Source organism: Lagenorhynchus albirostris, chromosome 20 (genome assembly GCF_949774975.1).
Source record: "Lagenorhynchus albirostris chromosome 20, mLagAlb1.1, whole genome shotgun sequence".
Lineage (NCBI taxonomy): Eukaryota > Metazoa > Chordata > Mammalia > Artiodactyla > Delphinidae > Lagenorhynchus > Lagenorhynchus albirostris.
In genome coordinates this window covers 1,447,563-1,466,257 of record NC_083114.1, presented here as the reverse complement: position 1 = coordinate 1,466,257, position 18,695 = coordinate 1,447,563, and the positions used below count along the sequence as shown (strand labels likewise).

The window sequence follows — 18,695 nt, the reverse complement described above, 5'->3', positions numbered from 1 at the left end:
CCCGACTGCTCCCCAGCCACGCCTGGCCAGCCCTTCACCCATCGGCGCCCAAGACCCCCAACCTTGGTTGGACACAGGCCTGCAGTGGAGTCCTGGCGCGCTCGGGCTCAGTGATGCTGGACCTTGTGTCCAGGACCTCTGGGTCGGGGGTGCCTCGCTTTGTGCTGCGTTAACGCTCCCGCTGCTGCCTGTGAAGCAGGTACTCTGGAACCCCTGTTTTATAGGGGAGGGGGCCAAGGCCGCCCCGCCTCCAGCCTGCCCCCTTGCTGACCCTCCGCTGCCGTCACAGCTGCTCACCGCTGCGAGCACTCAGGCCAGGGAGCTCCTGAGTCAAGTGACCTAACGGCCCTCGGGCGAGCCAGTCTCCTGCCCTGTGACCCTCTGTGCTCGAAGACCGAGACTGTGGGAGCACCCACGAGGCCTGGCCCTGCACCCAGAGGTACACACTAGCACCTCCTCTGGCCCGTGCTGGCCCTCGACCAAGGGAGGCCTCCGAGCCTGTCCCCACTTCTTGTCCCTAATCCCAGTTGGAAGGGGGACACACACGGGATGGGAAGGAGAAGCAGCACAGGCCTGGCACAGCTGCGGTGGCCTCACCACCAGCACACGTGGCCCCAAGCCCTCTCCGGCCTCGTCTGCCATGTGTGGTGACAGGAAGTTGGCCATGGCCATGGCTCCTATGGGGACACCGGACGCGGGGTCCTGCCCTCCACTTCTGGGGCCACGTTTCTCTGCACGCTGACAGTGCTGGCCGAAGGGCTGTGTGGCAGCCCCGCCCGTCCCGGAAAGCACAGTGGGCTCCGGGGGGCAAGCTTTGGAGAAGAAACAGAACCCTAGCCAGCTGGTTCCGTTACTAAAGCAAGACATCGCTCTGGGGATCCTGTAACATCCTCCCCCACCCCCGTAACCGACTTTTCTAATTCAATCCATCGCCTCCAGGCTGATCCCAAGCTCCTCTGGTCAACTTTACAGAACCTCAAGTGGCTGCATGTAAGAGCCCAACGTGAGTCCCGTGGACGTTTGAAGTTTTCCTTTTTATTCTAGTTCACAGTTCTTGAGGCATAGCTTTGCTTCAGCAGAAAGGATACCAGAGCGAGGAGAGACACCTGGGAGGGGAGGCAGACAACCTCCCCCCCGACCCAGCCAGCTTCAGGGAGAGTGCAGTCAGCGAGTGCGGCTGGTGCCAACACCGCGGGGGCTGGGCCCAGCAGCAGCCAGGGGACACCCTCAGCTCCGGGCCAGGTGGGCAGCACACACACCCTCAGCTCCCCCAGCTGGAGAAGGGCCTTCCCCCAGGTGAGCCCCCGCTGGCCCACGTTAGAGAGCAAACCAGACACACAGCATGGAAAACGCCAGCCTGTCAGCCAGCCAAAAGCTGCATCCCGAGGGTTCCAGGCGACTCCGGCTCCTGGGGGACCACAGGCCGTGCCCACCGCCCAGCACCAGCAGCCTGGAGAAGCCTGCACCCGAGGGAAGCGTGACTCACCCTTGGGACAGAAAAACAGAGGCAACCTTACCCCTGCCCGGGACTCACTGTGGCTACCGCAGGCCGAGGGGTGAGTGCGAGTGCGGGCCGCCCAAGCTCGCGCTGACCCGTTTGGGGTAAAAGCAAGGGCAGGGTGCTCTCGACGCCCTGGAGGGAGGCGTCCGCCTGGGCCCGCGCCTCTAGAGCAGCCCCTCGGGGGCCTGCAGGCCCCAGTACAGCGCACAGCCCATGTCGTCGATGTCCTCTTCCCGCAGGCCGTCCAGGAGATTCACACCACGGCTGAAGTGGCAGGGCAGGCTGGCCCGCTCCAGGCTGCCGACGAGCAACTCCAGGGCCTGCAGGAAGTGCTCCGCCAGGGCCTCCTCAGCCCAGTCCGCTTCCTGCTCACCCAGGTGCAGAACCACCTGGGTCAGGGGGCCGCGGCCCAGCCGCCCCAGCGCCGGGTGGCCATGACAGACGCCGCAGAGCAACAGCAGCAGCCGCCGGCGGGTCCCGGCGTCGCGCTCATCCAGGGCCCGCAGCTGGGCGGCCTCTGCCGGGTACCAGTCCTGCAGCCAGAGGTTGCTGGCCAGCCCCTCCAGGGGCCAGGCCAGCAGGAGGTCTCCGGCCTGGGCGCCGGCAGTGGACAGGAGCACAGCCACGGGGAGCTCCAGACACTCATGCTGCACCTCGAGCAGCAGTTCCTCCGAGGCCACGCGCGGCCGGATCAGGCACCCAAGGAGGCTGCCGATGGCTGGCCAGTTGACGGAGGCGGTCAGGGCCTTGCGGAGCAGCTCCAGCAGGACCCGGGGGGAGAGGTAGCCGCCCACCAGGAAGCGGTCCCAGGGGCTGCTCCCGCGGGGGTGGAACTCCAGCTGAGTCCTGCGCACGGCCCAGCAGCGAGGGTCCTGGGCTACGGTGTCCACACCAGGCACCAGGCTCCACAGGCCAGGCTCCAGCACCAGGGGCACCAGGAGACGCACGGGGTCGGCGAGCCCCGCCTGCAGCCCGTCGTAGAGCGGCCCGCCAGGCACGAGTGCCCCGAAGGGCAGTTCTGGGAACTTGTTCCGCAGGTAGGCCTGCAGCTCCAGGGCAATGTCACCGGCCAGCTGCTTGGCCAGAGCCACGTGGGCCGCTGGCATGGTCACGTGGTCCCGCTCGAACGCCAGCAGCTTCTCCTGGAACGTCAGGCACACCGACGGCGCTGGGGAGCAGAGCTGAAGCGACGTCGGGGGATCTGCGTCTGCGGGCCCCTCTGTAGAGTGAAGGGGCGGGAGGTCGTGTCAGAGGCACTGTAACGTGACCACCTGAGAAAGCACCAAGCTCAGGTCCTCACACACAGCGAGCGCTTGATGACGGGTTCTCATTGTCCTACGCCCTGAGGCCGAGACGGCTCCACGCAGGGTGGGAAACTGGCCCCCGCCTGAGGGCCCCGCTGTCCTAATGCTGCCACCTTGCTCCAGTGCCACCCCGCACGGTCCACGCGTTCTGGTGGCTGGCGCCTCGGCACCACCCATGAGGGGGAAGGACAGACAAATGCGTCATTGAACACTCAGGGAGCCCGTGGCCCTGGGGAAGAGGGACCCAAATGGGTCACACGGTCCGTCAGGGGCAGGGCCTGGCTGCATCTCCTGAACCTGACCACCAAAAGGGGACCCACCCAGCTCAGAAAGGAAGGAGTGCCACTCACCTGGGGCTGAGGGTGAGGGGGCCGGGGGTGGCACGGGCTGGCTGAGGGCTGCGGGCCGCGGCTGGGGCTGGAGGCGCGGTGTGGCCTTGAGCAGGCTCAGCTCCTGCCAGCTGTCCTCCAGGCACGTGGAGTCCCGCTTGGCGTCATCCTCATCCCGAGGGCCGGTGGCCCTGTCGATGAGCTGCAGGCAGAGTGACAGATGAGACAGCTGAAGCCCGGGCAGGAACGGCAGAGCCGAGGGCAAAGCCAGGCTGGTGGGGTAGAGGCAGGTGCGGCCTCGGGCAGTCCCACCATCGCCGCCCCGCTCTGGGAGCCCCGGGGTCACCGGGCCAGCCCAGCCTTACCCGCTTCACAGCCAGGGTGGCAATGCCCAGCACAGCAGCTCCGCCCACCCCCAGAACCAGGCGCGCGTTGGCCAGAAGGAAGTCCACAGCACCGCCCAGCACCTCGCCGTCACGCCGCTTGCCCCGATTCTGGGAGAACTCCGCCATGGTCAGCGTGCCTGTGAGGGAGCCAGGGTGCGGGGACTGCTCAGCGAGGGGGCCAGCCTGGCAGCAGGGCAGGTGCTCTGGCTGCCATCACGCTGGGATCACTGAGGCGAGCCCTCAAGGGGCCTTCCTGAGAATTTCTGAGGAGAAAGGGGCCACTTGCAGAGTTTCTTGGGAGGAGACTGGCAGCTGCAAACAACCCCCCCCAGACAGGGGGGCTCAAGGCCCCAAGGCCCACGGCAGGTCAGAGGAAGGGGACGATCTCCCCCATCCCACCCTCCAGGCCCCCCGACGTCGCGAAAGACCGTGAGGTGGATCTTATCGACACCACCCCCATTCTACAAGGAAATGGGCTGCTGGCCCACACAGCAAGTGCTGGGGACTCAGACCCACAAAACCTCTGGACTCTTACCCACCCCTATGGCCAGGTCCTAGGAGCGGCCTCATCTTGGTTCCTAACCAGGGCTGGCACTGCAGGAGGAAACCAAGGCCCAGAGAAGACCACGGCTTGAGGTCCCAGGCAGCCTGCCCCGGACAGCCACTCAGGCCTTGGGGGGACCTCAGTGAAGCTCAGGGGGCCAGTTGCCCCCCAAATCTCAGCAAGGCAGCCCCCAGAGACAATGCTACCAGGTCAGAGAGCAGGACAAGTGAGATGGCCCAGGCTGCCCTGCGGGCAGGAGCTTCCTGTCAACAGGTATTGCCAGACAGTGTTGAAGGCCCCGCTGCAGCAGGGTAACTCAAGACCACAAACAGGGCTCGCCCAGTGCCCTGGACAGGGGCCTCTTGCCTCTCGTACTTGGGACAATGGTGGGTGGGAAGCCGACCTCGGCTGCTGGGAGCCCAGGCAACAGAAGGTAAGCTGAGGGCCGGAATGCCCCAGATGAGGTTTGCTCATCTGTAAGATGGAGCAGGTGGGGTGAGGAAAGGTCCAACGTGAGGAGCCCCAGTGTGGGGCTGGGAAGGCAGGTACCTCTGCCAGGCCAGTGCGCTAAGCCCCAGCTTCAGATTCTTACAGGGGACCTGCCCTCAGGTCCCAAGCACTGAGGAGGTGTGACCAGGGGACAAGCCCAGGGGACCAATCAGATGGCCAAAAAGGACTGTCTCGCTGAGGACGCCCGAACAGATGACCCTGAGCTCAGAACCAACTCAACCCCAAGGACTTCTGTCGCCCTACTCGCGGCGGGTGCCCGGGCTCGGTTGCCAGGTGGGGCCGGCAGCCCCGCACCCCGCCCCACCCCGCTCCCAAGCTAAAAATAGGCAAGAAGGCCGGGGGGTGACCCAGCGTGGCCCCGCGGTGGCTTCCTCGTCGGGGATCAGTACTGCCACCCGCCTCCAAGCTGTAAAGCGCTCAAACACCCTGCCTGCCTGAGCTGGGTCGCGCAGACCCCAACCAGGAAGGGGAGAGGGCGAGGCCGGGCCGCCCCTCCTCCAAGCCCCGGCCGCGAGGGTCACCGCGGCCCTGGGAACGCCGGGATGGACCCGGGACGGACCCAGGACGCGACTCGACCTCTGCCCGGCCCCGGCTCTTCCCCGGTGCCCCCTTTTCGGGCAGGGACCGCGCGGCTGGCGGAGGCCACGCCCCGTGCCCCGGCCGTACCTGCGTCGCTGCTTCGGCGCCCCGGCCGGGGTACGCAGGGGGCCGCTTGGGCCGCGCCACGGGCCCACCTAGGAATGGAACGTGGAGGACCTAGGAGCCGAACGCCGAGGCCGGGTTCGGCCGAGAGCCCGGCGCTCGCAGACGGGCAGGCCTCGGCTCCAATCGGAGCGCTCGAGGTCCGCGCCCACGTGCCACCCTGAGGCCGCCTCGGCCAATGGCGGCCGCGCGCTCCTCGGGGCGGAGCTCCCCGGCGCGCTCCGTCTTAAAGAAGCAAGGCAGCGATCCCGGCCGCGGCTAGGAGAGACGCGAGCCTTTTCCGCGCCGGGCACGCACCCAGCGGAGCCCTTGGTCACTGTGGTCTGCAGCCGCCTCTCCCGTGAAGGGAACACTAGCCCTGTCACCTACTGGGGCCGCCATGTGCCGGCCCGGGGCCGCCTCCCTCGGGGGGCGAGCGGGCACGTAACCGCGCACCCGGGGGTCGCCTCCGAGCGGGGACGCCGAGGAGCGCGGGCGCTTCCCCCAAGCGAGCGTCTCCCGGAAGGAGGCCCGAGGCTCGGAACGAGGACCCGGGCGTCCTGTTGCTGCTTCCCCCGCGCGCCCGAGCCTGGGCCCGAACCACCGGGGTCCTGGGCGCCGGCCAGCTAAGGGGACAGAGCCGCGGGCCGAGAAGGCCCTGCGGGGCACAGGCGCGCCGTACCCTTCGAGTCCCCGCGCCCCAAAGGCTGGCCCCGGGCGCGTCCGGAACTTAGGGCTGGGCAGCGGCGGACTGAGGGGTGGGGCCAGCGCGCTCCCCGCCCCGCCGGCTCCGCGCTCCCCGCCCCGTGCGCCCCGCCCCGCCGGCATCCCGCTCCCCGCTCCCAGCAGCCGAGCGCCGCCATGGAGGCTACCGGCGTGTTGCCGTTCGTGCGCGGCGTAGATCTCAGCGGCAACGACTTCAAGGTGAGCCTCGGGACGGCGGACGGGCCCCCCAACCCGCCCATCCGCTTTCTACGCGCCCGGGACCGCGGACGGGCTCGCCCGGGCCCCGCCCCGAACCGACACCCCTAGGTCTCCGTCTGGCGCCCGCGAAGGAGACCCAGGGCGGGCCGGGCGGGCGCACGCGGGGTCTCGGAGCCGCTTCGGGGTGCGTGGGGAACCCCCACCGGGCCCCTGCCTGGCGCCTGGCCCCGCCCGACCAGCTGGTGGCCCGGGTCGGAGCTCTTGCTCCCGCCTCCCCAGTCCTCCCTCCCCTCCCCTGTGACGTCACACGCCCAAGCCGGGCCCTGACTCACGGCCGCGTCGCCGGCTCTGCCCTGCCCCCGCCTGCCACCCCCATCTTGTGTGGCCTTGGGCAAGTCACTTCCCCTCCTCGAGCCTCGCTTTCTCGTCCGGTGAAGGGGCTTAAAACTAGTCCTCTGGAGGCAGGGGTTAGTTGCTGTGGAGAGGTTGGTGTCGAGCAGCTGGGCGAGGGCTTGGGTAGCAGTTGTCTGAGCAGCTGCTGGACTGCTTGACCCGGGCCACCAGGAACCCGAGCCCAGCCCTCCAGCCAGTGGGGGGACTGGGGGGCACAGTGGTTCTGGAGGCCCGAGAATGAGACTGGCAGGGTTAGGGCTGGTGACCAGAGACGAGGCCCCGAGAGTTGGCCTGGCTCCTGGAGGATGGTCCAGGCTGCAGGGTGGGGTGTGGGCAGGCTCAGGCTGGGGGCAGTGTAGCGTGAGCCTGGGTCGGCAGCGTCCCGCGGCCCCAGCTGTAGCTGGGGTCGGGGGTTGGGCCAGGGCCGAGGAGACAGGCCGCCTTCCTGCGTTTAACCCACGTGTGCGCACTTGACCCCAGGCACAGGTGGCCACTTCTCTCTGCCCCCATCCCCACCATGCTCATCTGGAGTCCCTGTGTGTCCTCTCCAGACTGGGAGAGTCTGAGTCACCTGCTGGGAATGTGCCCGGAGGGGGAAGGGGACGCCAGCCAGGGGCGCTGAAGGCCCTTGCTGCCCAGGCTCCCGGCCACAAGGGCGGGGGCTCCCGAGGTGGGCGTTTGAATATGGGGAACAAAGGGCTGAATGAACTAACGAGTAAGGCTGTGCCTGTGTAGGGTGGGGCACTGGGGCCTTACAAGGGGAGTCGACCTTGCTACTAGTGGCCATATGCTGATGGCAGGGTGGGAGCACAGGCAGGGCCTGGATGCCAGGCAGAGGCATTTGGCTGATGTAACCACACAGCTAGGTGTGCGGGTGGCACCTGGAATAAGGTTTTTTGGGGCCGAGAACACAGCAAGAGAGACAGATTCTAGATCAGCAGCCGTCCTGACCATTAGTCGTTCCTTATGATGCTTTTGTCATCAGGGGGTTTTATTAGTTCTATTCTATGGGCGAGGAAATTGAGGCATAGAGTGGCAGAGTGACTTGTCCAGGGTCACACAGCTAGTGAGAGGTGACTGTTGCTCTCAAAGGCTTCCGTGGGCAGTGGGGGCCACTGGGCGGTAGAACAAGGGTACCCTGTCCGAGACCAGCCTTACCACGACATACTCCTTAGGGTGGCTACTTCCCTGAGAATGTCAAGGCCATGACTAGTCTGCGATGGCTGAAGCTAAACCGCACCGGCCTCTGCTACCTGCCGGAGGAGTTGGCCGCCCTGCAGAAGCTGGTAAGAGGCTCTGGGCAGGCAGGGAGGGTCGCTGTGGATGGGGCTGGCCAGGTGGGGAGAAACTGCACAGAACACAGACATCACAGAGGAGGATGTTGACCACAGCAAAACTGGTGGAGAGGGAGTGAGCACCCCATCCCGAGAGGTGTGCAAGAAGAGTCTGGGTCTGTGAGGGAGGGAAGTTGCAGAAATGGACTGGGCCTCTGTAGCTGAGGGCCCCCTGGATGGGGCAGCGTTGTGGTGGCAGATGGGGGCTCCGTGGATGCCCCACCGCTCTGCTGAGCCCCTCTCCCCGTCCCTGCCCAGGAGCACCTGTCGGTGAGTCACAACAACCTGACCACGCTCCACGGGGAGCTGTCCAGCCTGCCGTCGCTGCGGGTGAGTGCCGCCCCAGGCCGCAGACCTCGGGCCGGGGCCTGAGGGTCGGGCCAGCACCTCTCTGCACCCGCACTCTGGGGGGAGAGCATGTGGTAATGCCGTGTCGAGTGACCGTGGGGGAAGTGCTGAAAAACCCCAAATGCCACCCCGTTTGAGTAACAAGTATTATAGCAGTTGTGAGCAGCTGAGCGCTGTTCCAGCTGATTCATGAGAGCTTTTTATGTGATCTTCACCTCCTCCAAGTTCACAGATGAGGACACTTGGCCACGGAGGCAGGTCGCACAGCTGCAGTGGTAGAGCCGGGGTAGGGCGGGGCTTATCCAGTAGGGCAGGTGGGCGGGGCAGTTCACTTGGGCCTCTGCTCTCCTTGGAGCCCCCATCCCAGACCCTCAGGTCTCGTCGAGGGTTATTCCCATCCAAGGTCGGAGCCCTGAGATGTTAAGGGCACAGTGTCTGGACTCGAGTTTAAATCTGAGTTCTGCCACTTCCCGGCCGCATGACCTTGGACGAGTTCCTTCCACTTCCCGAGATGGTCCAGCAGTGACCGCCGTGAAGCAACACGGTGGCGCCACACAGACGCTGGGGCTGAGGGAGCAGCAGCGGTGGCTCTTGTTAACGTTTTTGTCACTTGCAGTCATGCTGCCATCACCTGGCCTGTCCCCTCCCCACCAGCCATCCTGCACTAACTTCCTGCACTTTGGAAGCATGAGCAAGTTTCAGCTCTAAGCGGAGAGAAAACGGACTTGCTTTGAGTCTGCGCTCTGACCTTTTTTTTCTTTTTGTGGTACGTGGGCTTCTCACTGCTGTGGCCTCTCCTGTTGCGGAGCACAGGCTCCGGACGCGCAGGCCCAGCGGCCATGGCTCACGGGCCCAGCCGCTCCACGGCACGTGGGATCTTCCCGGACCGGGGGGCACAAACCCGTGTCCCCTGCATCGGCAGGCGGACTCTCAACCACTGTGCCACCAGGGAAGCCCTGACCTGTCTTTGGTTCAACCTTCTTCTGTACTAGAAGCTCTGACTCAGAGCTCTATCCCTGTCTTGCCCTTTGGGGTTGGGAGAAAGAGGGATTATTCCATCAGGAAAGGTTCCCTGAGATTCCGTGTGCTGGGCTCTGGGGCACATTTGAGTTGGGTTTTGAGGTATAAATAGGAGCTCATTGGTAGTCTGGAAAAGGCTTGCCAAGTAGATTATGAGCAAAAGCCAGAGTGGGAGAGCACTCAGACCTGGCCTTGGTGGACTTCTGGAGGTGGTGTCTCCCCCGATCCCTGTTTCTCCTGGGGGGTGGAAGCTAGGAGTCACAGACTCTCATGGTGTATCCCCAGGCCATCGTGGCTCGAGCCAACAGCCTGAAGAATTCCGGAGTCCCCGATGATATCTTCAAGCTGGATGACCTCTCGGTTCTGGTCAGTGGTTATCTGCCACCTGGCCCTTGGGCCAGCCCCACCATTCAGTGCCCACCCACTACGCTGGACCCTGGGGCCGTGGTGATCCTGTTCTACAGACACAGACACCTGAGATTTACAGGGGGCGGTGCCTTGCCCAAGGTCGCTTATGGAGTCAGAGCCCTAACCTAGGCCTCCTTCCGCCCGGGGTCGCACTGTCTCTCTCTGCCCTGAAGCCCCCTCCTCTGCTCCCCTCTCAGCGCCTGTCCTGACCCTCGAGCCCGGCGGAGGCCTGGCAGGGTGGGACCAGCCCTGACGCCCCTGACCCGGCCTCGCCCCTCCGCCCAGGACTTGAGCCACAACCAGCTGACGGAGTGCCCTCGCGAGCTGGAGAACGCCAAGAACATGCTGGTGCTGAACCTCAGCCACAACAGGTGCATAGCGGGCGGGCTGGGCGGTCCGGGGCCGGTCCTGGAGGTGGGAGTGCGGCCCTGACCCGGCCGCCCTCCGCCCGCAGCATCGACGCCGTCCCCAGCCAGCTCTTCATCAGCCTCACCGACCTGCTGTTCCTGGACCTCAGCGAGAACCGCCTGGAGAGCCTGCCCCCCCAGATGCGCCGCCTCGTGCACCTGCAGACGCTCGTGCTCAACGGGAACCCGCTGCTGCACGCCCAGCTCCGGTGGGCGCCCACCTGGCCCCCCCCGCCAGGGCTCCGGCCTTGCCGGGGGTCGCGTCCCGGCCACCGTCGGCCTCGTGCTGCGGGCCCGCTCGGCCCCGGGCCCCAGCCCCCGGCCTGAACGCCGTGTCTCCCCACAGGCAGCTCCCGGCCATGACGGCCCTGCAGACCTTGCACCTGAGGAACACACAGCGCACCCAGGGCAACCTGCCCACCAGCCTGGAGGGCCTGAGCCACCTCGCAGGTTGGCAGTCCCTGGGGACCTCTCAGCCCCTCACTTTATCACAGAGGAGGGGATGGTACCCTGCTTCAGTGAGCATCTCTAGGGGGAAGGGGGTGCGGTTCTGTCACATCTCCTTCCGTTGTCACCGTGATGACTGGGAGTAACACCAAGTTACGCGTAGGCTTTGTGCGTAGACCCCCTTCTCTGAGAAACCAGGAGGTGAGGCCTTGTACCTGAGGCCACAGAGCCAGGAGGGGGAGCCGGGGTTCACACAGGCCTGCCGCCCCTGGAGCCCACCGCAGGGGCCCCGACTGACGCGCCCACCCCACGCCCAGATGTGGACCTGTCCTGCAACGACCTGACGCGGGTGCCCGAGTGCCTGTACACCCTCCCCAGCCTGCGGCGCCTGAACCTTAGCAGCAACCAGATCACGGAATTGTCCCTCTGCATCGACCAGTGGGTGCACGTGGAGACCTTGAACCTGTCCCGCAACCAGCTGACCTCACTGCCCGTGCGTTGGGGCCCAGGGAGGGCGGGAGGCTGCCGGCCGCCCCGCGCCCGGCCCTGACCCGCCCCTGCCCGTGCCGCCTCTAGTCGGCCATCTGCAAGCTGGCCAAGCTGAAGAGGCTGTACCTGAACTCCAACAAGCTGGACTTCGACGGGCTGCCCTCGGGCATTGGCAAGCTGTCCAGCCTGGAAGAGTTCGCGGCTGCCGACAACAGCCTGGAGCTGATCCCCGAGAGCCTCTGCAGGTGCCGGGCGGGGCTGGGCGGGGCACGCGGCCCCCCACCTGCCCCCGTGGGCTTCGGGCGGCGTGGGAGACGGGAGGGCTTGCGTTGGCTTTGCGGGTGCAGCCCCCAGAGCAGCCTCGGGGGGGACGCGATAGGGATGCGGCCAGAAGGGCTCCACCGCCACCTGCATTTGGGACACAGTGCTTTCGTCCCCTCCAAGAGGCCATAGCGCCCACCAGCATTGTCCCCGGCACTGAGGACGGGGGGCCTTCGGCAGCTTCTGGGTTAATTTGAGGGCAGAATGTGTTTTTTTGTTTTTTTTTTTTTTTTTTGGCGGTACGCGGGCCTCTCACTGCTGTGGCCTCTCCCGTTGCGGAGCACAGGCTCTGGACGCGCAGGCTCAGCAGCCATGGCTCACGGGCCCAGCCGCTCCGCGGCATGTGGGATCTTCTCGGACTGGGGCACGAACCCGCGTCCTCTGCATTGGCAGGCGGACTCTCAACTACTGCGCCACCAGGGAAGCCCCAGAACGTGTTTTTTGATGCCCTCTTGTTCACACCCAGGGGTCTTTAGTTCTCGGAAGGCCCCTTTGGAAGGTGCTGCCCTGTAGAAGCTGCAGAAAGACCCTCCTGGTCACTTAGCCATGAGGAGACCCCGGCCCCTCCCGTGTTTGCCGGCACCTTCAAGTTGGCTGGTTTCCTAATTAGCTGGCCTGCTTAGTCTCTCTGGCCCTATTGCCTCCCCAACCCAGGATTGGAAGGCCCCCGGCTCCCCGTCTGTCACCCCCCTGAGGCCCAGCTATGTCGTCACAGGTGCACGAAGCTGAGGAAGCTGGTCCTGAACAAGAATCGCCTGGTGACCCTCCCGGAGGCCATCCACTTCCTGACGGAGATCGAGGTTGGGCAGGCAGCTGGTACTGGGGGGAGGGAGGAACGGGAGAGGTGCGGACAGACCCCCAGAGAAGACTGAGCAAAGGGCTCCTGGAGGGGTGGCTGGTGCCAGGGTGAGGAGGGGGTGACCCACGTCCTGTGTCCACATCACGCTCGACAGCATCACTTAAGCCTCATAACCAGCCAGTCTGCGAGGTCACACTTCACAGACGGGAAAGCCCAAGCCCATGAGGGTGGCTGCGGGATGAGAACCTGAGCCCTTTGGCCCCGGGGGTTGCAAAGAGCAGGGCTTTGGGGTGGCCGTGAGGTAGAACTCGGGCTCAGCGCCGGCTCCGCTCGCCCCACGAGGCAGGTCCTGGACGTGCGGGAGAACCCCAGCCTGGTCATGCCCCCCAAGCCCGCTGACCGCACCGCCGAGTGGTACAACATTGACTTCTCGCTGCAGAACCAGCTGCGGCTGGCGGGAGCCTCCCCTGCCACGGTGGCCGCGGCGGCGGCTGGTGAGCAGGGGAAGGTCTGGCCTGGCAGTGGGGGCTCCTCCCTGGGCCTCAGCTTACCCGTCTGTAAATTGGGTGGGACACGCTTTCTGGATGCGGGGCGTGGGGTTGGCCCCTGGTTGGCTGGACGCCCCAGGCGGGGTAGGGGGCAGCCAGGTCAGCTGTGTACCCCTCCCCTCAGCAGGGAGTGGGCCCAAGGACCCCCTGGCTCGCAAGATGCGGCTGCGGAGGCGCAAGGACTCGGCCCAGGATGACCAGGCCAAGCAGGTGCTGAAGGGCATGTCGGACGTGGCCCAGGAGAAGAACAAGAAGCAGGAGGTAAGCCGGGCCGGGGCTCAGGCTCTGCTCAGCAGTGCGGCCCCGGGCCCAGCGGGAGAGGGGGCCCTGAGCTGGGTCGCAGGCGGGCCAGCGCGAGCGGCTGCGCAGTCAAGCCAGCGTCATGCCTGTGATCCCAGGAGAGCATGGACTCTGGAGCACCTGGGGGCAAGGTGCGGCGCTGGGACCAGGGCCTGGAGAAGCCGCGCCTCGACTACTCCGAGTTCTTCACGGAGGACGTGGGCCAGCTGCCTGGCCTGACCATCTGGCAGATGGAGAACTTCGTGCCCGTGCTGGTGGGGGAAGCCCTCCACGGCAGGTTCTACGAGGCCGACTGCTACATTGTGCTCAAGGTGCGGGGCAGGGGGCTGCGAGGCCCGACCTGGACGGCTCAGAACCGCCCGCTCCCAGCCGTGTTCCGGGGGAGGGTGAGCGGCAAGGTCTCTGCCCGGGAGGCTGCCCAGCAGAAGCCTGGCGGGGGCTGACCCAGCCACTGCCCTGGCCTTCAGACCTTTCTGGATGACAGCGGGTCTCTGAACTGGGAGATCTACTACTGGATCGGCGGGGAAGCCACACTTGACAAGAAGGCGTGCTCTGCCATCCATGCCGTCAACCTGCGCAACTACCTGGGCGCCGAGTGCCGCACGGTGCGCGAGGAGATGGGCGAGGAGAGTGACGAGTTCCTGCAGGTGCGGAGGGGCAGGGGCGGGGCCGGAGCTGAGGGCCGGTGGGCGGGGCTGACTGAACCGTATCAGGTGCTGAGCCCCGCGATGGCAGACGGCGGGGACGGATGGACTGAGGTCAGGGAAGTGAGGTGAGGCCACCAGTTGGGAGCCTGGGTCAGTGGAGGCAAGTCCTGGCTCAGGTGAGGGTAAGGAGACCAGGCTAGTTTGGGAGCTGGAAACTGGGTTGGTGGCGGTGCAGGAGACCAGGAGGGATGAGGAGCTGGGACTACAAGCTGCCAGAGGGTGGCCACGAAGGAGGCGGGGCCAGGGGCAGGGCCAGAGTCCAGGGAGCTGGGTTAGTGACAGGCGCCGGCCTACCTGCCAGCTGGTTACATGTAGGTACCTACACGAGATGAGACGAGATTTTGGGTACTTCCACCTGAGTTTGCCTTCTTCCATAAACTCGCCCGGTCTTGTCCCCTGATACGCGCGTATGTGAGCATGCCGTGTCCGGACACGAGCAGACGCGTTCACGGTTATGTACGTAGTACCACCCCGTGTGCGTTTACGTCTGTAGACACAGATCTTGTATTTTTAACATCGTCGTGGATTCACAGCATCTGACTCGGCTACACGCAAGTCCGCCCCTCCTGACAGGTGGTGTTGGGTGGGGGTCGGGGGGCCAGCTCAGTGAAAGTCCACACGTCCCACACGCAGGTATTTGACAACGACATTTCCTACATCGAGGGTGGAACAGCCAGTGGCTTCTACACTGTGGAGGACACGCACTACGTAACCAGGTGAGGGGCGTGTGGGCGGCAGTGACCTGGACTCAGCTGGGCAGGATGGGGGGAGGGTATTGGGGTAGATCTGCCCCTTGGTGCCCCCGCCAAGCCACTCTTGCTCTGGCCCCCAGGATGTACCGTGTGTATGGGAAAAAGAACCTCAAGTTGGAGCCCGTGCCTCTTAAGGGGGCCTCCCTGGACCCAAGGTGAGCCCCATGACGTGAGGTGGGGTGCTTCACCCCGAACCTTCTCCCCACCGGTGGGGGGGCAGGGCTTGGCTCTAGACAGAGAGGCCTTCCAGCCCGTGTCCTGCAGAGCTTGGCAGGAGGTCCTGCAAGGAGGGATTTGGGGCGGGGTCAGAGGCATGGGGGCGGTCGTTGCCGTTGCCGTGGCCAGTGGCAGCCCCTCCCACTCCTCCTGTCCAGGTTTGTTTTCCTGCTGGACCAAGGGCTGGACATCTACGTGTGGCGGGGGGCCCAGGCCACGCTGAGCGGCACCACCAAGGCCAGGTAAGAGGACTGTGACCTGCCCAGATGTGCTGGGGTGTACCCTGCAGAGGAAAACTGTCACCCAGGGAGGAGGCGTGGGCTTCATCACTAAGGCTTCGCACCCGCCCTCAGGCTCTTTGCAGAGAAAATTAACAAGAACGAACGCAAAGGGAAGGCGGAGATCTCGCTGCTGGTACAAGGCCAGGAGCCCCCGGAGTTCTGGGAGGCGCTGGGCGGGGAGCCCTCCGAGATCAAGCAGCACGTGCCCGACGACTTCTGGCCGCCCCAGCCCAAGCTGTATAAGGTGAACCGGGGGCGCGGGGCTTGCCTGACTGCACTGGCCTCCTTCGGGACCTCGGCGGGGAGAGGGTGCCACCTTCTGGGCAAGGAGTAGCTCAGCACGGGTCTGAGGCAGGCTCTGAGTGGGGCCGGGGGGCACTGGTGTTGGGCTCTGTGCTTCCGGGAAGGCGAGGCTGGAGAGGGAGGCCAAGAAGCACATGGGTGCCAGGCCTGGGGACCTGGCCTTCGTGCTGTAGGTGTTGTGGGCGGAAAGAGGACAGGTTAGAGAAACTCGTAAGGACCTGGAGAGGGCGGGTAGGGAAGGCACCGTCTACTAGTCCTTCTTCCACTGATAGGGTTTTCTAGAAAGCATCTTGGGGTGGAGGGAGGAAGCCGGCCCGGAGAGGAGCAGGCTGTGGACCTGAGCGCAGGGGCCAGCCTGAAGCAGGGGCTGTTGTGGCCGAGGCTTGTGTTCCCCAGACCCAGCCTGGTTAAGCCCACCTCTTGCTCCTGCCAGGTGGGCCTGGGTCTGGGCTACCTGGAGCTGCCGCAGATCAACTACAAGCTCTCTGTGGAACATAAGATACGGCCCAGGGTGGAACTGATGCCTGGGATGCGGCTGGTGAGACGCACGGGGAGGAGGGCGTGGGGGCTGGATCCCTTCTTGCTGGTGGCCCTGGTCTTGACCTCCAGCCTCCGGGGCCCCGCAGCTGCAGAGCCTGCTGGACACGCGCTGCGTGTACATCCTGGACTGTTGGTCTGACGTGTTCATCTGGCTCGGCCGCAAGTCCCCGCGCCTGGTGCGCGCTGCCGCCCTCAAGCTGGGCCAGGAGTTGTGCGGGATGCTGCACCGGCCGCGCCATGCCGCGGTCAGCCGCAGCCTGGAGGGCACCGAGGCGCAGGTGTGCGATGCGGTGCCCCCGGAGTCCGCCTCCCCGAGATCCCGCGGGCGCGTTCTTGCCCTGACCCTCTGTGGACCGGTTGGTTACCCAGCTCCACAGCTTCCCGGGCCCCGCCCATGCCCCGCCCCCACCCCCACTCCTAGTCCCCCTAGGTTGCTAGGCCACACCTCTCCCAATTCCTAGGCCCCACCCTGCTTCCCCAGGCCCCGCCTCCTCTGTCTCCCACTCCAGCTGTGCCTTCTCAGGTGTTCAAGGCCAAGTTCAAGAACTGGGACGATGTGTTGACTGTGGACTACACGCGCAATGCAGAGGCTGTGCTGCAGGGCCCGGGGCTCGCGGGGAAGGTGAAGCGTGACGCCGAGAAGAAAGATCAGATGAAGGCCGACCTCACCTCGCTTTTCCTGCCGCGGCAGCCGCGCATGCCTCTGGCGGAGGTGGGCATGGGGCTGGGGCGCAGGGCGGGCTGGCTGGGCTGGGCTGTCCCACCATGACGGGTGGGGTCGCACGCAGGCAGAGCAGCTGATGGAGGAGTGGAACGAGGACCTGGACGGCATGGAGGGCTTCGTGCTCGAGGGGAAGAAGTTCGCACGGCTGCCCGAGGAGGAGTTTGGCCACTTCTACACGCAGGACTGCTACGTCTTCCTCTGCAGGTGCCTCCCCCGCGTGCCCCTCACCCCCCCCCCCCGGTGCTGGGGGCTCAGCCCTGACCACTGCCCTCTGGCCCCACAGGTACTGGGTCCCCGTGGAGTATGAGGAAGAGGAGGAGAAGAAGGCGGGGGCTGAGGACGAGGGAGAGGAGGTGGCGGCCGAGGCGGAGGAGAAGCAGCCCGAGGAGGACTTCCAGTGCATAGTGTACTTCTGGCAGGGCCGCGAGGCTTCCAACATGGGCTGGCTGACGTTCACCTTCAGCCTGCAGAAGAAGTTTGAGAGCCTCTTCCCCGGCAAACTGGAGGTGTGCCGGCCGCACCCCCAGAACACGGGGAGGGGGTGTCCCTGGGACTCACCCAGGGGAGCCTTGCCTCCCCAGGGAGCTGCCCCTGACGGCTTCTGTGCCCCCAGGTGGTGCGCATGACACAGCAGCAGGAGAACCCCAAGTTTCTGTCCCATTTCAAGAGAAAGTTTATCATCCACCGGGGCAAGAGGAAGGCGGCCCAGGGAGCTCTGCAGCCAAGCCTGTACCAGATCCGCACCAACGGCAGCGCCCTCTGCACCCGGTGCCTGGCCGCGGGGAGCGGGCGGGGGCGGCCGGCGGGCCGTGTCCTGCCCGGGCTCCTTGCTGACCCCTGCCCTCCCCCAGGTGCATCCAGATCAGCACCGACTCTGGCCTCCTCAACTCCGAGTTCTGCTTCATCCTCAAGGTGGGGCCTGGCGCGGCGGGGGGCGGGGCTGCGGGCGGGGCGGGGCTGCGGGCGGGGCGTGACCTGGGCCCCGCACACCCAGGTTCCCTTCGAGAGCGAGGACAACCAGGGCATCGTGTACGCGTGGGTGGGCCGGGCGTCGGACCCCGACGAGGCCAAGCTGGCGGAGGACATCCTGAATAGCATGTTTGAGGCCTCCTACAGCAAGCAGGTGAGCGGGGTGGTGGCGCACACTGGGTGGCTGGGGGTGGGCTGCCGGGCCTGCGCTGACCGACCTTTCCCCCAGGTCATCAATGAGGGCGGGGAGCCTGAGAACTTCTTCTGGGTGGGCATCGGGGCACAGAAGCCCTACGACGACGACGCCGAGTACATGAAGCACACGCGGCTCTTCCGGTGAGGACAGCCCCGCCCCAGCCCCCAGTGTCCCCCTCAGTCCCGGCCCCGCTGCCGTGACCCTCGGCCTCTCTGTGACCCTTGACCCCAGGTGCTCCAACGAGAAGGGCTACTTCGCGGTGACCGAGAAGTGCTCTGACTTCTGCCAGGACGACTTAGCAGATGATGACATCATGCTCCTGGACAACGGCCAAGAGGTGAGAGCCCCTCGGCCCTGCCCCGGGGAGCCCTGCCGTCCCCGGATGGGAATTCTGAGGCCGGGTGGCCACCTCCCCCGCTGTCCCCACAGGTCTACATGTGGGTGGGGACGCAGACAAGCCAGGTGGAGATCAAGCTGAGCCTGAAGGCCTGCCAGGTGAGTGGGGGAGGGGCCGCGGCTGGGCCTGGGGGGAGGGGCTGAGGCTGCAGGTGCACACTCACCCGTCCCGCCCGCCAGGTGTACATCCAGCACCTGCGCTCCAAGGAGCACGAGCGTCCCCGCCGCCTGCGCCTGGTGCGCAAGGGCAACGAGCAGCACGCCTTCACCCGCTGCTTCCACGCCTGGAGCACCTTCCGCCCGGCCCTGGCCTAGGGCCGCTGCCTGCCTGCCCTGTTGGCCACCACAGGCTCTGCGGAGGGAGAGAAAGGGCCTGTCTGTGCTCCACCTGACCCTAGTGCCACAGTCCCCAGCAGCAGCAACGAGAGTAACCCTGACCAGTGCCCCCAGGGGCCTGGGCAAGTGGATCTCCACCGTGAGCTCACGTGTGATGCCCCTTCTTCTGCCAGGGATAAAAGCAGGTTTGGTTGTCCTTTAAGAGATATTAAATGCTTTTATTTTCAATATTAAAAATCAGTATTTTTAATATTAAAATTGCTAATTTTAACAAAATGACAG

At 65.6% G+C, this 18,695-nt stretch overlaps 2 protein-coding genes across 9 annotated transcripts; one reads left to right on the top strand and one right to left on the bottom strand.

Annotated features, from left to right (window-relative positions):
• Positions 1-1,548: 1,548 nt before the first annotated feature.
• On the bottom strand, positions 1,549-6,408 carry MIEF2 (mitochondrial elongation factor 2). Of its 3 annotated transcripts, none has more exons than XM_060135628.1 (4): positions 6,128-6,408; positions 3,500-3,657; positions 3,156-3,336; positions 1,549-2,720 (listed from the first exon to the last, which is right to left on the bottom strand). In XM_060135628.1, exons 2-4 carry the CDS (start codon positions 3,644-3,646, stop codon positions 1,666-1,668), a joined length of 1,383 nt encoding a protein of 460 aa, XP_059991611.1. In that variant the 5' UTR covers positions 3,647-3,657; positions 6,128-6,408; the 3' UTR covers positions 1,549-1,665. The 3 variants fall into 3 exon arrangements, with proteins under 3 accessions (XP_059991611.1, XP_059991610.1, XP_059991609.1); XM_060135627.1 differs by lacking the exon at positions 6,128-6,408 and adding an exon at positions 5,241-5,387; XM_060135626.1 differs by lacking the exon at positions 6,128-6,408 and adding an exon at positions 4,060-5,221.
• On the top strand, positions 6,035-18,650 carry FLII (FLII actin remodeling protein). Of its 6 annotated transcripts, none has more exons than XM_060135607.1 (30): positions 6,035-6,179; positions 7,748-7,858; positions 8,165-8,236; positions 9,560-9,640; positions 9,968-10,053; positions 10,137-10,298; positions 10,436-10,539; positions 10,854-11,029; positions 11,113-11,270; positions 12,062-12,146; positions 12,585-12,639; positions 12,821-12,954; positions 13,092-13,304; positions 13,461-13,640; positions 14,334-14,416; positions 14,533-14,607; positions 14,827-14,910; positions 15,022-15,193; positions 15,686-15,790; positions 15,879-16,070; positions 16,316-16,504; positions 16,581-16,720; positions 16,800-17,022; positions 17,130-17,284; positions 17,368-17,428; positions 17,511-17,639; positions 17,715-17,821; positions 17,913-18,018; positions 18,111-18,176; positions 18,258-18,650. In XM_060135607.1, exons 1-30 carry the CDS (start codon positions 6,117-6,119, stop codon positions 18,390-18,392), a joined length of 3,702 nt encoding a protein of 1,233 aa, XP_059991590.1. In that variant the 5' UTR covers positions 6,035-6,116; the 3' UTR covers positions 18,393-18,650. The 6 variants fall into 6 exon arrangements, with proteins under 6 accessions (XP_059991590.1, XP_059991589.1, XP_059991588.1 ...); XM_060135606.1 differs by having other exon boundaries at positions 12,818-12,954; XM_060135605.1 differs by having other exon boundaries at positions 12,492-12,639.
• The last annotated feature ends 45 nt before the right edge of the window (positions 18,651-18,695 follow it).